This window comes from Rhinolophus hipposideros (genome assembly GCF_964194185.1).
Source record: "Rhinolophus hipposideros genome assembly, chromosome: 2".
NCBI classification, from domain to species: domain Eukaryota; kingdom Metazoa; phylum Chordata; class Mammalia; order Chiroptera; family Rhinolophidae; genus Rhinolophus; species Rhinolophus hipposideros.
Window position 1 is genome coordinate 10,547,317 of NC_138048.1, and position 22,196 is coordinate 10,569,512.

Here is a 22,196-nt window from a genome sequence, read left to right on the forward strand (position 1 = left end):
GGGGAACCTAAGATTCAAGGTGTCCTTTGGATTGCTAAGCTTCGTATACTAGGTGTTGAGTAAGATGATGTTGTTCCTTGGTTAGAGTTGGTGTCCCTACAACGCACTTCAGGTTTGTGGTTCTCCTGACTGGATAACTTTCTGGTGAATAAACTGGCCAGCTTCACTCACAGAGACTTAACTTACAAGCACTCTAAAAAAAAAAGATCAGTGTCTTATTAAGGGTAGGAATTGTTTGATATTTTTAAATAAAATTTCATTGTAAGGTTCTCTCTCAAGCACAGTTGTCTCCAGAGTGGGTGCTTGAGCTGAGCCATTGGGACGTGAGAAGAAATGACTAGAACTTCTATTTAGATTTCATTTTAAAAACCTTATACTTTAAGCAGTTCTGTTTTGTTCAAGTCTTATACTGAACTTAGTTCTTGTGGTTGTATCGGTATAGAAGTCATAAATAAATATGTGTATATTGAGTGTTTATGAAACAAACAAGTAAACAAAAAATTGAGCTGAAAAGGAATGTCCGAAAGGAGAGCATTGTTTTGTACTCTTATAGTAGCAGTCTGGGATATTTAGTAACTGTCAGATGTTTTTATTCGTGCTGGATTATTTGAGGGACTTCTCCACCCGGAAGGCGGGACGCCACTAGAGGGGGACATGTGCTCAGGGCTGAGAGTCCTGAAGCTCTAATAACGTGAACGCACTTCACAGGAAGGGACGTCAGTGTTGCCCATTCAGGAGTAATTATGTTGAATGTTGACTCAACTCCAGAAAGATTTGATGTGAGTGAGTGGTTGCATTGTGGTTACTATGCTGTTTTATGAGTAAGACAAAAACTACATTTTAACCTGTAATTCAGACTGGTCACCTTTTCTTAATAATCTGTCAGAATAACTGGACAGGTCCTTCTGAAATATTTAATGTTCAATTAATTTTCACAGTATGGCTTTGGCGTGTGTGTGTGTGTGTGTGTGTGTGTGTGTGTGTGTGTATCTATGCATGTATGTATATGTGTGCGAATGACAGTGTTTCATCTCTGTGTTTATTCTTCACCAGGGTTTACTGTTTCTTGACTTCTGAGTCACTTTATCTCTTTCTGGAATGCATGTATGAGCTGCGGAGATGTATAGACCCTGCGTGACCTTGAGCAAGTTGCTCATGGGCTCTGTGCCTTAGTGTCCTTCCTTTTAAATCTGCACAGAGCACCTGCCCTGTCTATCTCTAAGGAAGCATGAACACTTTGAAAATTATGAAGCATTATATAAATGTTTTAAAAATTGTTATTGTTAATGATAATAAAGTAATCGGTATTATATCGGAAGAACCAATATGATGAAGTTTTACTTCTCTGATAGGAGTTGTATAAAGTGGCTTGGTTAGTATTCAGAAACACATCTCACTTCTTTAAAACGTACTTCCCGTTTTCGGTTTTATTAATTTGTGTTAGGAATTAGACTATATGACAGCTCGTAGAAAATGTGACCAATCTCTGCAGTTGGAGTGAGTATGCAGTTGGCTTTTGCTGAAGTGGTGTTTTAGGTATGTCTGGGCCCTGGACTGTACAGCTGCTTTCCCCATATCTGCTTGGGAAACTTGAACTTCACCCTCCTCGATTCCCTTTTCTCTGGAACTGCTAAGGGGAAATACAGTTCTCTCCACTCTCTTGGGGAGAGAGCAGCTGCCCAAATGGGACATGGGGTCAGAGGTTCAGGCTTCCATTGTCTGATCAGTCTCAGCATTGGGAGGAAGCCCGGTGAAGACAGTCCTGCACGAGATGAAGGGATCTGAGGCCTTGGTCCTGCCCTGCGGTTCGACTGAGGTCACAAAAGTGAGAGTAGGCGTTGACGCCGTGCCCACTGCAGTGTGCCAGGCCTGTGGCATGCTTTCACTCATTTCACAGGAAATGCATTGTTCCTTTGCCCTCCCGTTCCCCCCGTCCATCCCCGCTGCCCCCCATATCCTCGGCTACTACTTCTGTGTCAGGACTTGGGCACTAGTATGACGGAGGTGAAAATACAAATCTCAAAACCCTTAATGTTTACTTAGTCTGCATCTGCGCCACTTGATTTTCTGCTTATTGTGGGGTGAGATGGAAACGTCGTAACGCTTAGGACAGGGTTCAGAGACTCGTGTCCCACAGTGGCCAGGCCGGTGGTGTAAACTGATGGTGAGTTGCTGTGTACAGGGCCACGGGGAGTGTGGGGGCTGAGGCGACTGGGAAGTGGACATGCCTTTTCGGAAGAGGGTAGCCTCTCTCGGATTCTACTTGGGATTGCAGACCCACTGTCGCCTGATCATCCAACATTCCAAGAGCACTTGTATGTCAGGATCTGTATGTAAACTTTCCCGATCATAAAACACGCTGCAGGCCGGGCCGCCTGAGTGTGGGCCGTGTTTGCTCAGATGCCTGTCCCTTTCCAACTCCTGGTACATGTTTCATACAACATTTACTCACTTGCCTCGTTAGTGTTTTGGAACCATTTTTTCTCTGAGGGATGGAGGCAAAGAAGCCCATGTGAGGGGAATTACTGCCTGGGGTGCAGAGACCACCCGATCCCGAACCCCGATCGAGTCTATCACTTGTGACTTGCAGGCGGGGTCTCATTGCTGAGCTCACCTCTGAGCAGAAGGATGAGGGTGATGTCCCCTCAACCCTCCAGAGCCCCTGGATCACTTCCCTCCTCTGGCTTCTCTCCTTGTCTGTGTTGGGCGTAAAGGCAGAAACAGCTGCATTTTGTGTGCCCTGGGGACGCAAGTGGAAGGGAAAGTGTAAAGGGGGCAGGAAGAGCTGCCTTTTCACTTCTCTTTCTGGTGTCCCAGGAAACAAACTTTGTCCTGAGTAATGAGAAGGCCGAACCAGCTGCACTAGACGGAACTGGCCCAAACAGCAGCAGCATGGGCCTTTCTCCTTTCCCTGCTATGAAAACTGTCACACATCCAAATCCTAAAAACCTACATATTCGTTGTGTCATGCAGGGTCTCCTGCGGGTTGTCAGGCGGGGTCTCTGCTCCTGCTCCCCGCATAAGAACACAGGATATGGTGAGGCCAAAAAGGAACAACAGAGCCATAGATACGGGAGTCATATCACTATATTCTCGCTGACAGCTGGGTTGGAAACACAGGAAGCAGGAGCCACACTGTCCACAACCTGCTGTCCACTTCTCTGCAATCTGCAACCCACACTTCGCCGTGCTAACTGCAGTCCGCACTTGTCAGCCACCATCTTTTTGCTAGCCCCCATTTTCTGCTAGCGCAGCCACGGCAGTTATATCAGTGGCCAATGGCTCAACGGTTACGGCTAACTAGCCACAGCTGACGGCCATCTACTACCCGAGCCAGCCCCTTTCCACATGAGGCCGAGAGCCTGGAAACTGCTCTCTGGGGCTCTGTCCCCACACGTTTTTTGTGTTTTATGCTTAGAATATTCACGAAGCATTCTCTCAACAAGTGGGATGAGTTCACATTGAATTTCTGAAGAGCCCTGCAGGTGCCTTCCTCCCGTCCGGCACAGGCCTCCAGGGCCAGACCAGGTCTCTCAGTGTGGCTGAGACACCACCCGACCACTGTGATCTAAGAGACAAAATCGTGGCTCTGTCACTGCTGTGCTCATTCTGTGCTCGTCTTCCTGCAAGCCTGCGGTTCCGTAGGTTGGGCTCGGTGTTTCTTCTGCTCGTCAGCAGATCATCAGCTGCTAGCACCGTGCCTGGGACCCACAAGTCCCGAGGAGATATTTATTAAATTTGTTTCTTGGGGCTCATAAAATTGCTGGGACAGTGAACTGGAAGGGGAAACCCCTCTATTAGGTTCGTCTTGGGAGGGTAGGGGAGAGTGCAATGTGAAGTCCGTGTAAGGTGTCAGTTTTACCAGTGCTTCTGGTCCACACGTACGAGAGAATGTGCGCAGGTGGACATGCGAGTGTGGCTGACAGGAGCTCTAGCTGGAAAACTCAGCAGGTTAGTGCACTGCTTTGGGGCTTTCCGGGCAATTCACTTTCTCTTGATGAGTGTCCGTTTCTTCATTTGTAAAAGGGCATACTCTCTGCCGATGGTGTGAAAATGACGTGAAACCATACGGATAAAGCATTTAGATACTTATAGTGCGTCAAAGTAACCCCTAGCTATTGTTATTACTGACGATGAATGTCAGGAGGCAGTTAGGAACTCTGAAGACTTGGAAGGAATTTGATCCCTTGGGACCGCTGTGGACAGATGGGAACACACATGTACCCCCCCCCACACACACACACAACATACAGACACCAATACACACACCCACATTCATCACACAGTCCACTACTCCATAAGGCACAGCCAGGATCTGTCAGGCTTTTCCTTCTTTGATTTTCACAAGGCTTTACCCTCAGTAGGGGAGCCATCGGATGGGACTGGCTCACTCAAGGTGAGGTGGCCACAGTACCACTCTGTGGACGGGGTGGAGCTTCATTCGTTTCAATGCTTAGGGGTTTTTGTTTGTTGGTTTGTGTGTTAAAATGTTATTTAATGTAAGGAAACATTTTTAGTCACATTTGAAAACCAAGACTGCAGAGAGTTTAACAAGGCCAAAGTCAAGCGCACAAAGTGCGTGAGGATAGCTTTCCATGGGGATTCCCGACGCTGAACTATTAACAACAGTTGTTGTTAACGCTGATCGCGGCCCTGCCGTAGCCTGTTGCGCTTCAGAAGGTACAGGTTTTCCTGCTGGACACGCAGAGGAAGTGTTGCTGATCTTTTACAGCTACCATTTTTTTCTTTCTGAAAATAAAGCTATTTGTAAAAGGGCCATTATATTAACAGAGTTTGGGGGGGAAATTGTGTGTCCAGACATTTAGACTTTGCTGTTATTGAGAAGGACCAGTAAGGACTTCACTTGGGTTGGGGTGGGCCTCTGGGTTTGAATTTGAGCATGTATGCAAGTGTGGGGACAGAGTCCCACAGCACAGTTTCAAGGCTCTTGGCCTCACCTGGAGGGGTGCTGGCTCAGGTAGTAGACGGCCATCAGCTGTGACTCGTTGGCCTCCGGCTGTTGCCGGTTGGCCATTGGCCACTGATGTGGCTGCCATGGCTGGGTTGGTTGGTTGGTTGGTTGGTTGGTTGGTTGGTTGGTTGTTGGCGGAGAAGCAGATGGCAGATTATGGATCGTGTGGCTCCTGCTTCCTGTGTCTCCAACCCAGCCGCCAGTGAGAATATAGTGGTATGACTCCCCTATCTATGGCTCCGTGGGTGTTCCCTTTTGGCCTCACCATATCCTGCGTTCTTGTGCAGGGAGTGGGAGCTGAGACCCTGCATGACAGCAAGTCTTTTTTTTTTTTTTTGTCTTCAGCCTTTATTGAGTGCTTCTTAACACGAGCCCCTCCCTGTTTCAGATGTCTTATATAATCTCATTTAATTTTTCTCTGGCCAGTGAGATGCAAGTTTTAAAAAACATTTTTATCCCCTACTTTACAGATGAGGAAGCCAAGGCTTAGACAGAAAGAGTGAATTGTCCAAGCCCATATCCAAATCAATGGTGAGAGAAGAGCACTGGCAATCATAAATGGTTTCAGAAGGACACTCGTAGCTAGTAGGTTCTAGTCCTCGAACCTCTTTAAAAAGTCATTTTATATTAAGTAACTAAAGCTGAACAAACAAGTGTCAGATATAATAGTGGAAAAAGAAGGGGAAAACCTTTATAATTGCCTTGAACAATTTCCACATATTAATATGGGCATGTTTTTCTTTTTTTGCAGGAATAATCTCTAACTAATGTTTAAAAGCTTGTTTGACAGTTTTGACATAGGAAACAATATCTAAGTGAGAAAGTCCAAATCCTCAAGTTGAGCAGTCTGGCCTTTCTTGTATAGCACATACTCGAGGCCATTCAGACCTGGATTGGAATCCTGGCTTTGCTGCCAAGTTGCTGCGTGGCCACAGGCCAGTTACTTAGCTCCCTTGGTATCATTCTTTTTTACAGTGGTCTTACTAATAGAATCTACTTCATATGGTAGCATGTGGTAAATAGTAAAAGCCAATTGTTATGTTCTTGGCTGGGCAAATTAGCTATCAAGTGAGTAGAACCTAGTAGCACCATCTTTTAGAAATTACTATTTCCCTTGTTCTCCCCTGTGTGTTTCCTTTAATTATTCATTAAAGGTAAGCAGTAAAGTTTATTGGGCCATACAGTGGTGACGTGGAAATTAAGTCCAGTGTTTTAGTTATTTTCAGTATGAGAGACATGGCACTTTTCAAGGATTTTCAGAGGGATTTTTCTGTGTCATTATATAATTCATTTCATGAATGACTTGTTATCATGCAGTTACATATGTCTCAAAACTATTTTCTCCATTTGTATTATTTAAATGTTGATGATTTAACTGAGGGATAGCAATTTAATTTTTTTGGCACAGTGCAAATTAATGACAATTTGTTTGCAAATACTCAGGAATTGTTTTAGTTTTGTTTTCTTAACTACCTCTTCTCACAACTCTGAACTATACTATTTTTAGCTGCTGCTTAAAAAAAAAAAGGAAGTCTCTTTTTTGTTTTCATGGTGTTATGTTTTGTTTTTAAGATGTCACAAGCCCTAAAGGTTATTGATTCTAAAGATGTGACACTAGGAAAACCTGCCCCTTTTGACATAAAAAATCACCCATCTCAAATACTTTTTGGAAATGTACATATGGAAACATTCACACGCGTAAAGATTTTCCAATAATGAATATTATTTATATTTAAATAATAAATCTTGTGGGCTTGTGGTTAACAGTCTTAGGCTTGTTACTTTATATGGTGATTCTGATTGTTAGAAATATGATTTGTGACAATGTGCAATAGGCTTATGTTCTATTAGTGGTTTAGACCAATTTTTAACTTACGCAACTCTTGAAATTCACCCAGATCTCCATGTGTCTCAGGTTGCAAACCATGTGACTTGCTAATATCACTACTTTATATATTATTCCATATTAATTAATGGTGCTGTAATATGAATAATCTTTTTATCCTGATATGACCATTTTGTTTAATGTTGACTAAGAGTGATTAATTACATTTATAAACATGTCCTTTTAGTCTCAGATTAAAGAGCTATTGAAAAGCCTTATTTAGTATCTGATCTCAAGTCAAGTTGGCTATTGCTTACAGTAATGAGTCATTGATTTTTTTCCTGTTCCCTTTTATGGTATTGTTTTTTTTTTTTTTAAATGTAGGTAGTATATTAAGAAATTCCTTATTTTAAAATGGAAAACAGTCTCATCAAGTATCTTCTAATTTCCAAAGGAAGCCTGCCTCTCAGATACGGTTGCCAATTATTTTCCCTCCTTTTTTTGTTAAAGAATGGAAGACCTGTAGTTAGCTTCTAGACACCATTAGGCTATTGAGTAAGAACTGAATTAGGCTTCATCTGTCAGGTTTGTGCCAAGCTCCCCCAGGAAAGACAAACGGGACAAATCCCCCTTAAGATGAAAACCTTTCTTCACATTTGGAATATCTTTACTATAGATGTGGGTAGCACCCTGAATGATGACTATTTGCAACAGAATTAATAATGATTTCAGTATTTTACCATTGTGGGTGTGTCCCAAGTTCACGGGGACAGGTGAACAATGCTATTATTTAAAGGACCTTATTGATTTTTGAATTTTGTTTCCATTCATCCTCTCTTATTTGTTTTCATTATAGGAGTTATTTCTTCTTGTGATTGTTATGCACATAGTACGTGAATACATTCTTGATATCAAGAAGTCTCTTTCAGCCCAGGACTCGGAATCCTGTCTCACTCTTCTGACAAGAATGGGGGGCTGCCAGAGCCCCTGCTGTGGAGCCAGATAGCTTGGGTTTCACAATCAGGTCCATGACCTAGCAGCTTTGAGACATTTAACAAGTTATTTAACTTTGAGGCCTCACTTTGCTCAACAATCACATGATGGTGTGAAAGCATTGGAACAAGGGGTACTGTATAACAAGTACTTATTAGCTATATGAGCAATAACCACTGCTCACTTTGATCCATGTCCCTTAGATATTTTCCTAGGCACTTGTGTACATATATATGTGAACACGAAAGACTCCAGCAGGTTGGAAGACATAAATGGGATTGCATTCTAGATGATATTCTGCAGGGTTTTTTTCCCCCCTCACTGCTTAGTATTTATTGTCCATCGCTTTTTGCTTGTGTAGTTTGTTCTAGTGAAGGTGCTCAATTCTTTTATTCTAATAAAGTTTTCCAATTACCGGCGTTGGTGGTGGGAGATAATCATTTTATGCAAACTGTAGTAATGTTGTCTCATTCTTTCAAACATTTATTCCTTTTTTCTTTTCGTTGACTGAATCTTTCAGGATGATGCTAAATCATCGTGTTAGAGCCAGCATCCGCGACTCATTAAATTAGGAACGGGAATGCTTCTAGTGTTTCACACTTAATCAACTGTTTTATTAAGTCAGATGTTTTTCATGTTAAGCAGGTGCATCTGTGTGTTGGGGGAGGGGGACAAGGTATGGCCTCCCGCCCCCACCATCCACTTTGGTTTTCCTTTAGTTTCATGGAGCACAGTACACTGCTTTTATGATGTTGGATTTAAAAATATCTCTTCATCCTTCTGTGTACCAGGCACTGTGGTAGACACTGAAAATAAAACCATGAAGAAGACACATCGCTGCCTTATACAAGCCTCTAGTATAGCAAGTGTTAGAGGGGGAATGAAGTCTTTGGTAATTCCCTCCTGTAGTTTCATTTTCTGTATGTCAATTAGATTAGACATTTGACTGGTCCCTAGAGAGGTAGGAGTCAGGGCTGGAGCCATAGGTGGCAGTGGCTGCTTGGTGTGGTCTGTGTGACCCGCTGGGACATTCCCATGTCACCATGATGCTCCTGTGCTTCCACTGATCTTGATTCAGCCATGAGAGGAGCCGCATTGTGCCTCAGCCGGAAGTAGGGACTTAGGAATTAGGTCTCCCAGATCTGCCACATTCGCTGTCCATGTGCTTGTCCATCTTCACCTCTGAACCTCTGTTTTCTTATCTGTAAAATGGGAATAGCAACGCCTACTTCAAAGTTTGTTGTTGAGATTAGAGATGATATTAAGTAAAACACCCAATACATGCTCAATAAATATTTTTGATTATTACTGCTGCTACTACTAGTGTTTGGAAGTTGACAACTGTTAATAATATTATTGCCACAATTACATATTTAATTTATGCCTGGGCCAGAACTCAGGTTCTTGACACCCTTATTTGGTGCTTTCTCTCTGACTGTAACTCTGTGCCATGGCGCTCGCACGCGCTCTCGCTCACTTCCTCTCTCCTTCTCTCGCTCTGTTTCTTGTGAACCCCACTTGCCTGTGTGAAGTTACAAGCTAGGGGGTGCGTGCTTTGGGTTGCTCTGCAGCTTCTTACTGTCTGTTCGAAAGGACCAATAGGAAAAGCTGCCTGTTGCTGCCACCGAAGACTCCCAGTCCTTCACAGTGTTTGGGGTGGTGAAGTACTTTCCTTTGTAGTTCCCAGCCGTGTATCTTCCCTTCCTAACGGATATTTGAAGCCGGTAGCTGGAGATCTTATAGCCTTGAAGCTATGTTGTGAAAGATGTGTATTACATGGAAGTAAATATAACAGTACATGGGAACAGAGTACTCAGGCTGTAAGCAGCAAGGGTGGAAGGCAGAAAAGCCATAGCAGCTTGGGGCTCACACAGAAGGCGATTGTGTACTTTGAGGGGAGGGTCAAAACGACCTTCCTAGGCTCTGTGGCACACAAGTGCTGCTGTGCTTACTTAACTGTGTTTCTCCGAAAATAAGACATAGCCGGACCATCAGCTCTAATGCGTCTTTTGGAGCAAAACTTAATATAAGACCCAGTCGTGCTTTAATATAAGACCAGGTCTTATATAATTAATATAATATAATATAATATAATATAATATAATATAATATAATATAATATAATATAATATATAATAAAGACCAGGTTTTATATAAGGCCGAGTATAATATAATATAATATAATATAATATAATATAATACTGGGTCTTATATTAATTTTTGCTCCAAAAGACTCATTAGAGCTGATGATCCGGCTAGGTCTTATTTTTGGGGAAACACAGTAGTTCATTTCCCAAGAGGTGTGTTGTGGCAAGAGTTCCATGAATTAGTTGAGTGATCTTAGACAAGTTACTGAACATCTCTGTGCCTTGGTTTCCTTATCCATAAAATGGGGATAATAATACCTAGCTCATTAGGTAGTGAAGATTAAAATAAATAATTCCTGAAATATTTATTGCAGTGTCTGCAAATTGAGTAAGCACTCAATAAATATTAATTATCTCTATTACTACCACCTTCAAATTTGCCAAGGTATCTTTATTAGTGATTTTGAGAGTGATTTAGTCCATCTATGTTATTTTATATTTTAAATTTTCATTAGAAGTAAATGAAAAGATTTATGTTTAAGATCAAGAATTTTACATTTTTAATTTTTGTGTGTCTGCTTTGGTCAGTTAGCAGTGCTAAGACTTTGGTAATGATTAAAATAAGCAATAAATATTACAAAAAAGCATATTCAACAAAACAGATGTTTGATCAGAATATAAACAATTTCCTTTGATCAGGGTTAGTCTCTTGTAGCACCCGAAATAGTTTACAAGATTGAGCACAGAGCAGTGTACCTCATGAGTAAGTGATAGAATGATTTTTTTCTTTTTTTCACTGTGTTCAAAGAATCTCCTTTAAGTCGTCACTGCCTGTCAAAGCCCCAGGTACAGAACATGACATTAAAGCTGAGAGGATGGGGTCCTACAACTGCTAACCCCTCCTTGTACCATCTGTGAGCAGGAGGAGGAGCAGTGCCTCAGAAGAAGTAGGGGTGCAGCTCCTGGAAGAAGGGAAGCATGGTGGCCAGACAGAGAGTAGGCCTTGTCTGAGGGCCGAGAACTCCCCCTCTGGGAGAACACTTGAGATTTACAGCTAATCACGCACCTTGGATCTCCCCTTTTCTGTGTTCTGTTGCAAGCCTCTCCCATCTACCTTTCTTATTGATACGTCTTTGATTAGATACCAGAATATCACCGTTTGCTTGTAGAAAAATAGAAGTAAAAACAAGACAATCACCACAAGATTCTTCATACTTCCGTTGGCACAGACACATTCTCTGGCCTGTGAACCATCTGCATTGACCTTTCTCCCTACTGTCACCTACTTTTATCTGATTTGATCCATTCTGTGCCTGCTTCAGATTTCGGAAGGAAACTGTCAGTTCTTGGAGCTGGGATGGGGAGTGGTTTGGTAGCATGCCTCACTGAGCACTCAGATCGTTCCACTTTAAGATAACTTCCTTGGGCTCTTGTCTCAGAGACTGAATTATTGGAGCAAATAATATGAACACATTTAAGACTCTTGTTATATAATAGAAATTGGATCCAAAAGGGAAGTACCAGTTTTTATTCCTCCAGAGTAATCCATGAGAAATTATATGTCTAGTGTCTGGAAGAAAAAGGGGCTGGCAATAGTATATGCTCACAACACATTTATTGAATGAATTAATACGTAAATGAATGAGTGAGGTTACTGCCTATTTCATGATACTCTTCTGCAGTGTGTTATCATGAAACACACTATTTTCCAGATTTTTAATTTTGTATTGTAGCTTTCCTATATCTGACATTTAACCAGGAGTCCTCTGCTCCTGTACTTCGTTGAACCACAACCATGGTTTTCACTTTGTATGTGTTTGCTTAAGACTACTTAGAATTAATTTCCCATCATGGCTGTAATAAGTTATCGGAAATGCATGGCTTAAAACAACACACATTTATTCTCATGTAATTCTGGAGGCTGTGATCTTACTGGGCTGTAATCAGTCAGTGTCAGCAGGAATGCATGCTTTCTGGGGCCTCTAGGGGAGAAATGGTTTCCTTGCGTTTTGCAGCTTTTAGAGGTCACCTGCATTCCTTAGCTTGTATCCGCAGCTCATTTTCACAGCCAACAGCAAATCCTCAGATCTCTTCCTGCCTGACTCCTGCTTCCTTTGTCACTTCTGTCTCTCTGACTCTCCGCCCATCCCCCCATTTCCCTTATAAGCATCCCTGTGGTTACACTGGGCCCAACCCAATAGTATTCCAGGGAAATCCCTCCATCTCAAGATTCTTAACGCAATCACAACCCAGAAGTCCCTTTTGCCACATAAGGTAACACATTCATAGGTCCTGGGATTCGTGAGATTAGGATGTGGATGTCTGTGGGAGTGGGGGCCATGATCCTGCCCACCACTTAATTCACTTAATTCACTTAATTCCTACTAATTGCAAAATGAGACCACAGCTGCTGTAGGTAGGCTGCAGGCCTATCTTCAAGTTAAGGTCTCAGGTGTGTGTAAACTGGGACAGACGGATGCTCATCTCTCATGAGATACAGAAGGTGCAGACGCTGAGACTTCAGTACTTCCTCCTCCACCCTATCAAAGCGTCTCGTTGCTTTATCATGAGTTGTCTTTTCTGCCTTTCCTTTTTCAAGGTGAACTTTTTGAGAACAGGGACCAGACCTTTTAAATGTTTGTTTCCTCAGTACCTAGCTTCTCATGAGTACTTAATAGGTGCTAAGTGCTTGTCGTACAGGGTCTCAGCTCCCACTCCCTGCCCAAGAACGCAGGACACGGTAAGGCCAAAAAGGAACACCCACGGAGCCATAGATAGGGGAGTCAAACCAATATATTCTCTCTGGCGGCTGGGCTGGAGACACCGGAAGCAGGATCTGCATAATCTGCCTAACAGCAGTCCGCGCTTGCCAGCCACCAGCTTCTTGCTAGCCCCCATTCCATTTCTGCTAGCGTAGCCACAGCAGTTATATTAGTGGCCAATGGCTTACGGGTTATAGCTGACGGCCAACTAGCCACAGCTGATGGCATCTGATCACAGTTGATGGCCATTTACTACCCGAGCCAGCACCTTTCTATGTGAGGCCGAGAGCCTGGAAACTGTTTTTTGGGGTTTTGTCCCCACAGTGCTCTTGGAAGTGAATTGACGCCTTCCTAGAACTTGATTTCTAGCATATTACCCCAAACCAATGCTTATATCTGGACATGTTAGAGACAAGTCTTTACCTTTATATGTTCTTTTCTATGCATGTCTAGGTCAAACAGCCTATTATTTAAACTGGGTAAGTCAATTGTTTATTCTGCTTAGCATATTTTCATCTGATTTTTACGATGCAGAAGAAAGTAAAAAAATCTTTACAAATGTGAATATAATGCATATTACTTATTCGATTTCACTTATTAAATCTGGTGCTGGTATTTTTAGGGTAACTTCTTTTGTTCTCTTTAATATTCTAAATCGAAGCCTGTGATGCTTCACTGCACTGACTTTTATATTTTTACTTTTCTCTGGATTAGATTGAATCCAGGCAGGAATTTCTCCCAGTTTGCTTTCTTTTTTTAAATACGTTCAATCTTTATACATTTTAATTGAATTATTTCTCCTGTATTAAATTAAGAGACCAGAGCTCCTTTGAAATATCTGCCCCAGATAACTTAACATTTTTGTTCATTTGTTTGTTTGGAGTCAACATGTTTTTAATGAAATTTAGGGTAGGATGAGTAAAAAGCTTGGGATAAACTGATTTTTATGATCTCAATTGTTTGCCAGTGTCTAAAAGCTGATCAGGGATTCTTATCCTGGGATTCTTAGATGTCTTCTCAGAGTTCACAAACCTTCTGAACTGTTGCGGGGTGTGTGTGTGTGTGTGTGTGCGCGTGTGCATGTGCTTATAGCTATCATAATTTTAATTGAGCTTATGGATTCTAAAAAGTCAAGAACTTCTCATACAGCATATAACTGCTAACACGTGTGACTACCGAGTTCTTTTGGCATAGTGTTTCTACAGTTAGGCAAATACTGAACACTTGCAGGTGATGTTCGTTGGTTGGCATGGGTGCTCTAAAAGGAAAGACCAGATTGCATCGAAGGGTGACCCCCTGCAGACTCACCGCCTCCTGTCTCCTCCCGAATGCATGTGACTTCAATCCCTGTGGTCTTTCTCTGACTCCTCTCATCCTGTCTGTGGTGTCTATTTATAGGTCACGGCTACTACAGCTGTTGTTCCGATGGCAGTGCTGAGCCCTACGTGGACCCAGGCTACTGTTTTTGTTAACTGTGTCTGCTGTTAATTTTTGTTCCCTTTTGGTGTTTGGCTGTCATTGGTCATTGTTTGTTTCTAATGGAGTGGGCCTTTGATTGGCATTCCAATCTCCTTTTCTCCCCCCAACCCCAATTTCTTTTGTGCAGTTCCTCACTGGACTGGGTGATTGGATAACCTGGCTCATTAGGATTATTGAGTGAGGCTGTGAGTGAGGGCCCGAGGGAATCAACAGTGTAGAGATGTGCTTGGGTTTTGAAATTGAGTTCTGGAGGATTGATGGGGCGAGGTTATGATGCCATCCATGTAAGTGGAGGTGCATACAAGGAAACTGTAATTCTCTTGGAATTGTTACAGCTTCAGATGTTCTAAGTAAGTGATTTCCGTCCTTATGACTAAAGTTTTACCCTTTATATTTCAATTACAAAAGGTTTGGGAACCTTTTCATTTTCTGAAATGACTGTAATAAAACATAACAAAAAGTTCCAAGCTTTAGATACCGACTGATTCCTTGCTTCCCAAGTTGCACTGGATGAATGCTGCACTTTACATGGCTGGCACCCGTTTCTCCCGGTCATTAGGGTGCCCCCAACGATGAGGCTGTGGTGACGCTGCTGTGTGAATGGGCGGTGAGCTGTAAACGGTCCGGCAAGCACAGGGCCATGGCCGTCGCCAAGCTCTTGGAGAAGAGGCAAGCGGAAATAGAGGCAGAGGTAGGTGCTTTTCCTTCTACTTGTTGAATGCTGCCATTTAAAGGTACTGTTTGGGGAGGATGCTTTTTTCTTATCCTCATCATGCTATTTTTTTTTTTTTTTTTAAGGAAAAAGGGAGAATGTACAAATTTATGTAACGACTTCATGGTAGGCTCCCTCTAAGTTAATGAAGCCAACAATTTATATACTAGACTGATTTATAATTATCTTTTAAAATAAAACTTTAATATCTAAAGAAGAACAAAGAAATCTCCGCGAGGTTAAGATACATATGCACATGTGTATTCATTTCGTATTATTATCGTTGTACTTGTATATGTTTGTCTGTTTATATATAATTTTAAATATATGTTTATAAAATTAAATATATATTTATATATAAATATATAAATTATATATATTTATAATTTATAAATAACATAAATTATATATTTATAAAATTAAATATATAATATATTAATATATGAATATTATATATTTAACATATAATATTATATAAAAATATATAAACATTTATATATATAAATTAAATATATATATATATATATATATATATATATATATATATATATATATATAATTTGAAAGCCACATAAGATTTTCGTGGAACTGGAAATACTTTCTTGAGGCGCTTGTGACTAGGAGATAATAGATACCAATTTGTATTATTATTATTTAGTTTTTTTTCTGAGATTGTGTTCTGCCCCACAGAAAGCAATTAAAGTCTTGGAAGTAGATTATAAAGGAAAAAGCAAAGCTAACTTTATCAACATTAGCTTTTGTTGAAGGGAAAATTTTTAAGTGAGATTTAGCAGGGACGGCTCCGGAGAAGGTGTGTGGATGATGTGACAGGCCCTGCCATCTCTCTCCTGGATATGCGGGGCCTCCTCCCTCCTCCCTCCTCCCTCTCATGTTCCCCACCATCTCCTCCACAGCAGCCAGAGCCATCTTTTCAAAATGGAAACAAACCACACTGCCCTCTCACTAATGCTCCGCGATGGCTCCTTTCGTGGCCCACGGATCTCCCGTGAGCTGCCCTGCCTGCCTTTCCCGCTCCATCACCTACCTTCCTCTCCTGAGCCACACACAGCTGCAGCCACCCTGGGGTTCCTTGTCCCTCCGTCACACCAGACTTGCTTTTATCTTGGGGTCTTTTCTGTTCCTGCTGGTTGCATCCTGTGCTCCCCAGTCTTCATGTGGCCAGTTTTTTTCTACCATTCCTATTTCAGAACGTGTCAGTTTCTTTGTAGCATTCTGAGCTCTGCATGTGTCACCTCCTCAGGAAGATCTGCCATCACCACCTTATCTACAGTTAATGGTACCCACCCTCAGCCACTCCTTCCCACATCACTGTTTCACTTCCTCTATTGGCTTATTATTCAGTGCCCGCCCACCCCCTCTAGCATGTAAGCTTGACAGCAGGGACCTTACCCACCTTGTTCAGAGTATGTCCTTGTCTCCTGATACAGTGTCCAGTACATAGTGGGTGCTCAGAAGATGTCTGTTGTCTGAATGGGTGCGCACTTAGCTGGCTCCCTATTACTGATACTTCACCCACTTCCTGTGAAGCTGTTAAACAATGAAATCAGAGAATATTCTCATAGACATCTTTTCTGTTGGAAAAGCACTGTTCACCAAAAAGTATAAAAGATTATGTTGTTGAAATTGGGGCTTGAAGATATTGATGTTAAGGTGTAAAAAAAAAAAAAAAACAGTTGCTCATTTTACATGTGCAAATTAGGAAAAGTGTTTCATTGCATTTTTTCTATACATTTATGAAAATTCTATAGTGAATTGCAATGATTAAACTTTTAGTATAACTAAAGTTGACTTTCTCAGATTTCATTGTTCCTTCTAGATTGTTGTTGTCATCATTTCATCCTTCCCCCATGTATCCCAGAATACACACCACACACACACACACACACACATACACACACACACACACACACAAAATCACTTTCAGAAAAGGTTCATACATAGATTTTAATAGGTGTAAATGTATCCATATCTAAAAATGTATTCTCTCAGGGCTGTTTAAGACAATTTCTAATACACATCACCATTTTCAAAATTTGGCTTTTGAAAAGAGAGGCTGTATTGGAGAAATAATATCTTAATATAATAATACCTTAATAATAAAGAATAGATCATGGGAATGATCAAAAGGATTTCGAAAAGAATAGAAAAGAAGGATCTGATTGCTTCTAAACTGTTTCTTTTCTGGTCTTCTAGTAAGCTGTATCTTCAGAATGCAGAAGTTAAACAGGTTCTCTAGATGTGTTTTATGAACTATGGAGAAGTTCTGAACCGAGGTTCTGAAAGGTCTTACTGGTGGAGTATGATGGAATAAATGAAAGAATCTAATTGGAGGAATTATGTTAGCTTTCTCTTCTGACACCACACTTCCCCAATAAATACAAATAAATACTTCTCCCCAAAATACCCCCACCTGTTTGAAAACAACAAACACAAAAGAATCAAACTCAATAATACTTGTTCAGATATTTCTTAGGGGGAATACAGTTCAACATGAGCTATTTAAAAAATGAAGACAACCTCAAATTATTTTTAGAAATTTGCACAGAGATAATGAGGAGTTTATTTTGTACTATGCTGTATATTCATTGGATACTTGTACAGTGCTGTGCATGGTTTATAATTCACATGAATAATATTTTTTAGGGGTGTTCTTTAAAATCATTTGAATTGTTCCAGGGTAGTTTCCCCAACTTTTAGAAATTACATTTACCTATGATGCGTGGCTCACAAATTCAAAAAGAAATCTCAGTTAATTTTACATGTTTTATCTGAGTACTTAACTGTTAATAAAAGGCTGACAAATTCACGACCTACTATGGCTCTACATGTCCTGTATAATTAATTCTGCTTGTTTATTTTTAATCTTAGAGATGTGGTGAGTCAGAGGTCTTAGATGAGAAGGAGTCCATTTCTTCAGCCTCTCTTGCTGGATCGAGTTTGCCTGTTTTCCAAAATGTTCTGCTAAGGTTTTTAGATACACAGGCCCCCTCATTGTGTAAGTAATGCTCTTTGCTTTTAGATCTTAAATAAGGGATTGAGGGCCCCTCCCCTTTTTTCAAGCTGATTGTCCCCCTAACCCCCTTATTTGCATCTTATCAAAAGTACCTGCACTGAATATAATGTACATTTTACTGAGCAAAATTTTGTGGCATGTTTTCAATGGAGATTTTATGCAATTTTAAAATCAGGTGAGCTTCAAGCACAAACATTTTCAGAGTTTTAATAATTCAAAAAATAAATTAACCCCTTTTCTTATATTCAGTGGACTAATTTTTCCTCTCTAGGTCTTTCTTACCAAAATAGAAGTGCTAAGCTCCTGTGATGTTTCATGGTATATTGTGAATTGGAATTGTCTCTTTTCAAACCATTTTCTAAATTTCTGATCTTCTAACTCCTGATCTTCAAAGGGGAGTGGGGAACAGGAATCAAACAAGAGTACTTTACAACCAGGTCCTTGGTAAAAAGAAATAATTTTTAAAGATGGTTAGCTGCTTGCAACACTCTCTTGGATGTTCTGTTTTTTGTTCTATGGTTGGTGGAGGGTTGAGGTTTTAGGCAATAACCCCCCAGTGGGTAGACACTTTTAAACAATCATTTGTGTGATCTCAGTGAGCTCAATCTTATTTTGAAGCATGTAACAAAGTATAGCAGGGAAGGTCTTAGGACAGACAGCGGTGGAACAACAGAAAAAGGGAAACAAGTGAAAAGTGATAGAAAAGGAAGAAAGGGAGTGGAGGGCAAGGAAAGGAAGATGTTTGTGGAGAAGAAAGAGGTAAAGAAGCAAGGAATAGCCCTGCTTCCAATTTCCTCTTGAGTCGGGTCTCATTTTGGGTTGAGTTACGCCTTTGGTAAGGGTCTTTGAGTTAGTTGGTGGCTGGTCTAGGCCAGAGAGAGAACAAGAGCTGGAGTCAAGCAGGTGTTTGGAATGGAGGGAACAGTAATGAAGCAGGAAAAGGAAAAGATAGACGAGATACCCGATAGAAGAAAATATATTGTCAGCAATGGACATGAGCAGCTCTAACTTGTGTCCTGGGGGAGATATACCAAGAATCTCAAAAAATGCACACATATTTTAAGAAAGGAAAACTGTATTAAAATTGTAATACTCAATATATACCCATAACAAAGGATGAATACAAGTTCCATTTGACTTCTGCAATGGCAAGAGGTGCTCAACGTGGTTACCATCAGCATCATTTTAATACAGTTTTTTCCTTTCTTAAAATGTGTATACATTTCTTTGGTGCCCCTGGCATATTCTTTGCCCTTTGCTTTCCTCATCCTGTCTCCCTCCTGTTCTTTCCTTCCTGCTTCTATGCCTTTGATTGTTCTGGATCCTATTTTCTGTGGGACAAAGCTGTCCCATTCCTCTGTGTAGAGGTTGCTGTCAGTGAATTTGGTGGTGATAAAAGCAAACATTTAAGCTTAAGGTTTAAGTAACTGAGCTTTATGTTCCCTGGATCCGTCTGTTTGTCTCTCTTGGTGTTTGCGAGTGTGATGGTACCAAGTACTCAGCTTTGCAGGTTTAGTCTTAACATTTTTCAACCTTCTCTCAGAGGTACAGATGCAGTTTTAGAGTGAAGTTACAAACCAGAAGTCATAATGTGAGTTAAGTAGACTGGTCATACTAAATGAAAAGACTGCAGAGCTTCTCTTTGTGCCCGTTTAATTGCGTTTCCCTTTTTCTTTTCAGTGACTCCCCCTCACTATTTTTTTCAGATAGTGTTTGAATTGTGGTTCTCTTGTGAGGTTTCCTTTGAACAAATGCACACACATATCCCCAAATACACAGACACACTCAAGCTATAAGAAAAGTCATGAGCAGTATTAATAGTAAAACCAGAGGACCGCAGTCTAACCCTGCTTTAAAAAACAAACAAAAAAACCGTGAAATTTCATTTACATTATTATTTAAATGCTTATTAATTCACCAGACACCACTGTCTTTAAACAAGAAATTGTGCTTAGCATACTGGATAGCATTTTTCAATTACAGTCAAAGCCTGTGTACCATTTCTGCACAACATTTTCCAATAATCTTTTATTTTGTAAACAAACAAACAAAACACATTATGAAAGGTGTTGAAAATATTGTTAAGCCTTAATAAATGGTTGTTTTTTCCATGGGTCCAGGGGGACTGAATTCTTGGTCGAATCGTTTCTTTATAGCGGATCCAAACAGTGAATGTGAAAAGGTGGAATTTGTGAATCTGGTGCTGCTCTTCTGTGAGTTCATCCGACATGATGTCTTCTCACACGACGCATACATGTGCACCCTCATATCTCGAGGAGACTTGTCAATCACCGCCTCCACTCGGCCCCGGTCTCCAGCAGGAGAGAATGCAGATGAGCACTATCCAAAGGACCATGACATAAAAATGGAGGTATGGCCCTGGGAGTGAATGGTGCCCTCCCCACACCCCCGCCTACACACTGACAGGGAACCACTTTCAGAAGGATTATTTGACGGTAGAAGGGTGATCACTTTTTAGTTATCTTCTCTTGTTACAAAGCTCATTTATCTGTACTCCTTACTCACAAAGAACATTTAGACTAGAATTTACAACTTCCAGAATTTTCTTTGAGATACTCTAAAAGTATTAATGAAAAGATTTGACAGGCCATAAAACTTTTCTTTGGATTGGAATTAGATGCTTCCAGTTTATACATACTTCTAATCCCCAGGTTTCCTTTAATGTTGTGCCTCAAAATTGGACTTGTTTTGGCCCCAACTTCCTGGCTGAGTTTTCATTCTAAATAGCATCTTTTCCCTAATGTGTTCATTACTTGTATCACTCTTATACATAATGGGAAATTCTGTTTTAGTCTTAAATCAAATTTTCATTTTATTTCATTAGAAATTTCATCTCTGTCTCAAATGTTTTAGAATTGTTCTTTTCAACAAATTATTTTATGCTGTGGGTATGACTTTATAATTTTCTGCCAATTTGTGATATTTTGGACATTGTTCCAAATACTTATGGAAGTTTTTCAAGACAAAACATGAAGTTGGTGATGAGAAATGGTAGAAAATGGTGAGAGATTGTGACAGTTCCTAAAAAATAAAGCCTTATATTGGTTTTTCAAGAGTTTAAGCATGTAATAGTTTTAAAACAGTCTCTATACTTGTAATTTAAAAACCTGACATTAGAATTGTACATGTGGATTCATAGTTTACATTCTTAAGATTTGGTGACTAAATAGTACAGGAACCTAAAAAAATTATTTCTTTAATGTAAATATTTTTGTTTATAAATTTGTCCAGAGTAGAAGTTTATAGGGTTGAAAAAAACTGAAGTTTCTTTATCTGTTTAGGCCTGTCCTATGTTTCTGCTTTTTCTTTTTTTTTTATTCTTGGATATCAGATTTTCTTATATCTTAGATACACTCTTAGATTTTTGTTACTAAGAAAAACGGGTGAGCATGTGACTGGGAACAGCCCAAAGAAGGAAATTATGGTCAGGCTGTTTTTATCAGGAAGCTTGTGTGCTCGTCCCTTAAAACACCATGAAGTTAAGTGTTTTTCATCAAGAGGACAAAGTATGTGACTTTGCAAAGCAATAAATGTCTTAAAACTTCCTTCTATATTTTTGGGGAAAAACAAGGCACCAGGAGGAAATAAGACATGGGATGGTTAAAAATGTCACTGTCACGTTTTACTTTTAGTTTCCTAACGAACTACAAAATTTACAATGTGATTTTCTTTCTCTGGAAATTATCAGGAACAGACTATTATGGCACATATGGGCCTTGACTCAGGAACGACTCATATTTTTGATGAAGTAGACAAGAGTGACTTTAAAACTGACTTTGGTTCGGAATTTCCAGTAGGTTCAACCTTTGAATTCTTATTGGCTGTTAACCCCTCCTCCTCACCCCTACCCCGGCTTGCCTCCATCCTCCTGTTTCTTGCCCCCTGTACTGGATTGACTTGTGTACTTGTGATGTAAATGTGATCCCACCATATTCCGCCCGAGGGCGCAGTTCATGGTCTCTGCAGTTGGCCCATTTCGGTTCTTCCTCAGTTTTGGCTGCATTGCCTTCTTTATAAATCATAGTACCCCATCCTTGCTGACTGTTACTCTCTTGGTCGTTTTGAGATCGTCATCTCTCAGAAATACAGGAATGAAGTTTCATCATGGCAGTTCACGCTGATTTGCTGCGTATGTGTTTGGCTTCTAAATAATAGTAGCTTTCCTGGCTCTCGATTGGCTCTACATTCTTCTTTACCCCAGTATAATTATAATGTGTTCTTCCTCATAGATGTTAATGTGTAACTCTTTATAAAAAAATATTATTTGAAGTACAGACTAAAACCTTTACGTTTATTATTCATTAGCTTTAT

At 40.5% G+C, this 22,196-nt stretch overlaps 1 protein-coding gene across 10 annotated transcripts in view; it reads left to right on the forward strand.

The window, feature by feature from the left end:
• MED12L (mediator complex subunit 12L) overlaps positions 1 to 22,196 on the forward strand; it is a 322,241-nt gene that overhangs the window by 77,960 nt on the left and 222,085 nt on the right. For all 10 annotated transcript variants that reach the window (XM_081064322.1, XM_081064328.1, XM_081064329.1 and 7 more), the window contains 4 exons: positions 14,678 to 14,809; positions 17,720 to 17,846; positions 20,021 to 20,235; positions 21,574 to 21,678. In XM_081064322.1, the coding sequence (XP_080920448.1) occupies positions 14,678 to 14,809; positions 17,720 to 17,846; positions 20,021 to 20,235; positions 21,574 to 21,678 (579 nt within the window). The remainder of the gene's footprint in view (positions 1 to 14,677; positions 14,810 to 17,719; positions 17,847 to 20,020; positions 20,236 to 21,573; positions 21,679 to 22,196) is intronic.